At 42.6% G+C, this 2374-nt stretch overlaps 1 protein-coding gene across 1 annotated transcript; it reads left to right on the top strand.

Annotated features, from left to right (window-relative positions):
• Positions 1-567: 567 nt before the first annotated feature.
• Positions 568-1654, top strand: LOC116010795. The gene is made up of 3 exons (XM_031250304.1): positions 568-644; positions 716-996; positions 1233-1654. The coding sequence occupies exons 1-3, from the start codon at positions 568-570 to the stop codon at positions 1259-1261; spliced, it is 387 nt and encodes a 128-aa protein (XP_031106164.1). The 3' UTR covers positions 1262-1654.
• Positions 1655-2374: the final 720 nt, after the last annotated feature.

Genomic DNA, 2374 nt, shown 5'->3' with positions numbered 1-2374 from the left:
ATGGACACTTAACAGAAGTCTGTCCAACTGGATCTCCTGACACAGTTAGTCAGTGGAAGAGTGATGATAAAGCTATTTTCTCTCGAATCATTAATTGTATTGACAAGAAAATAATTTTGTCAATGAAGCATTGTACAACTGTGAAAGAAGTATGGGATCTAGTACATAAATAGTTTAGTGGGACATATAACCTAAGGAGGTTGTATCAATTGTCTCAAAATGTCTATCGTCCTTCTCGAAATGGGCGAGACATTAGAGACTATTATTATGAGTTCAAGAATGCGAGTGATGCTTTGTGCGCTGCTATGCCCATCTCAAATGACGTAGCTCAAATGAAGAAACAACATGACCAACTGCTTGTGTTTAGTTGGATCTCAGGGTTAGGTAAGGAGTATGATGTTCTCCAGTCGCAGTTGTTGGGGGACAAAGAGTTATAATCACTGGATCAAGTCTTTGCGAGGGTCCAGAATGCATCAGGTAACATTAGTAGTGGAGACGTGTCAGAAAGACACGTTTTCTTGTCGCAGGATAATATGGTTGAGGAGAAAGCACTGCTGTCACAAGGGAATGGCAGCGATAATCGAGGTGGCCGATTCCGGGGGCGTGGTCGAGGAGGACGTGGTGGAGGACGCGGAGGACCGAGGGTATGTTATTACTGCGGAGACCCGAATCATTTACGTAATCAATGTCCTAAACCATTTTGTTATGCTTGTAGAGATCCCGGTCACCTGCGCAGTCAATGCCCGAAACTGGTCCGACCACAAAGGTTTGCTAATTCTGTCATAAAACCAGAAGGACATACAATAGTGGTGACTGATGAGGAATTAGCTTTGTTCAACCAGCTGAAGGTGTCTTCCTCGCCGCCTCCAACTAATCATGACTCTGTGTCGTCTCAGTCGGCTACGTTCGTCCAAACAGGTAATCCTGTCGCCTGTGTTTCTTCTTCTTCATCTCGGAAATGGGTCATTGACTCAGGAGCTAGTGACCATATGTCAGGTAATCCGAGTCTCTTTTCCACATATTTTCCTTTTAATTGTGGTCCTACAGTTACCCTGGCAGATGGTTCTTCCACCACTGTCTTGGGTAAAGGTAATGCAATTGCTACTCCGGGTTTATCTCTTTCTTCTGTTTTGTATCTTCCAAAGTTCCCTTTCAATTTACTCTCTATAAGCCAGATCACTCGAACTCTAAATTGTTGTGTGTTGTTTTTCCCTGGTTATTGTTTGTTCTAGGATCTGTTGACGAAGGAGATTATTGGTAAAGGGAAGGAGACTGGTGGGTTGTATGTGCTGGATCAACTGGTTCCTCGTGGGGTTGCTTCTGTCAGTCTGCTGGGAAACACAACTCCTTTTCAATTACATTGTCGGTATGGTCATCCGTCTCTACCTACGTTGAAGAAATTGTGTCCACATTTAGAGTCTTTATCTGTTTTACAGTGTGAGTCGTGCGAACTTGCCAAACACTGTCGGGGAACTTATTTACCTAGAGTCAATAATAGGGTGGAGTCGTTATTTCAATTGGTTCACACGGATGTGTGGGGTCCATGTCGTGTGTCTTCGAAATCGGGGTTTAGGTACTTCGTAACCTTTGTAGATGATTTTTCGAGACATACTTGGTTATATTTAATGAAGTCTAGAGATGAGTTATTTACTATTTTCTGTAACTTATGTGTTATGATCAAAACTCAGTTTAATAAAAGTGTTCAAGTTTTGCGTAGTGATAATGCTCTTGAATATTTCTCTAGCCCCTTCTCAACTTATATGAGTCAGAATGGAATGATACATCAGTCCTCTTGTGTGGGTAGGCCTCAACAGAATGGTGTCGCAGAGCGAAAGAATCGCCATCTGTTGGAGGTCGCTCGAGCCCTGTTATTTCAGATGAAAGTCCCTAAAATATTTTGGTCGGATGCTGTCCATACAGCTTCCTTCTTGATTAATCGACTGCCGTCTAGTGTCCTCCGAGCACAGGTTCCGTGCCATCTCGTGTATCCCTCTAGTCCTTTGTTTCACTTGTCTCCTAAAGTGTTTGGCTGCACTTGTTTTGTTCAAGATATTCGCCCCCAGAACGGTAAACTCGACCCAAGAGCCCTTAAAAGTATATTCTTAGGATATTCTCCTACTCAAAAAGGATATCGTTGTATATTCTTAGGATATTCTCCTACTCAAAAAGGATATCGTTGTTATTCTCCTGAGCTAAAGAGGTATTTAGTGTCTGCCGGTTGTTATTCTCCTGAGCTAAAGAGGTATTTAGTGTCTGCCGATGTTACGTTCTTTGAGGATACCATATATAGTGGGGCGGTCTTCGATCATCCAGATTGTGTCACTGTGTCAATAGAGGATAATGAGTTTCTCACATATACTGTTACTGTTCCTTC

This window comes from Ipomoea triloba, chromosome 2 (assembly GCF_003576645.1).
Source record: "Ipomoea triloba cultivar NCNSP0323 chromosome 2, ASM357664v1".
NCBI lineage: Eukaryota > Viridiplantae > Streptophyta > Magnoliopsida > Solanales > Convolvulaceae > Ipomoea > Ipomoea triloba.
The sequence above is the reverse complement of the archived record's forward strand: the minus strand, read 5'-3'. Positions and strand labels throughout refer to the sequence as shown.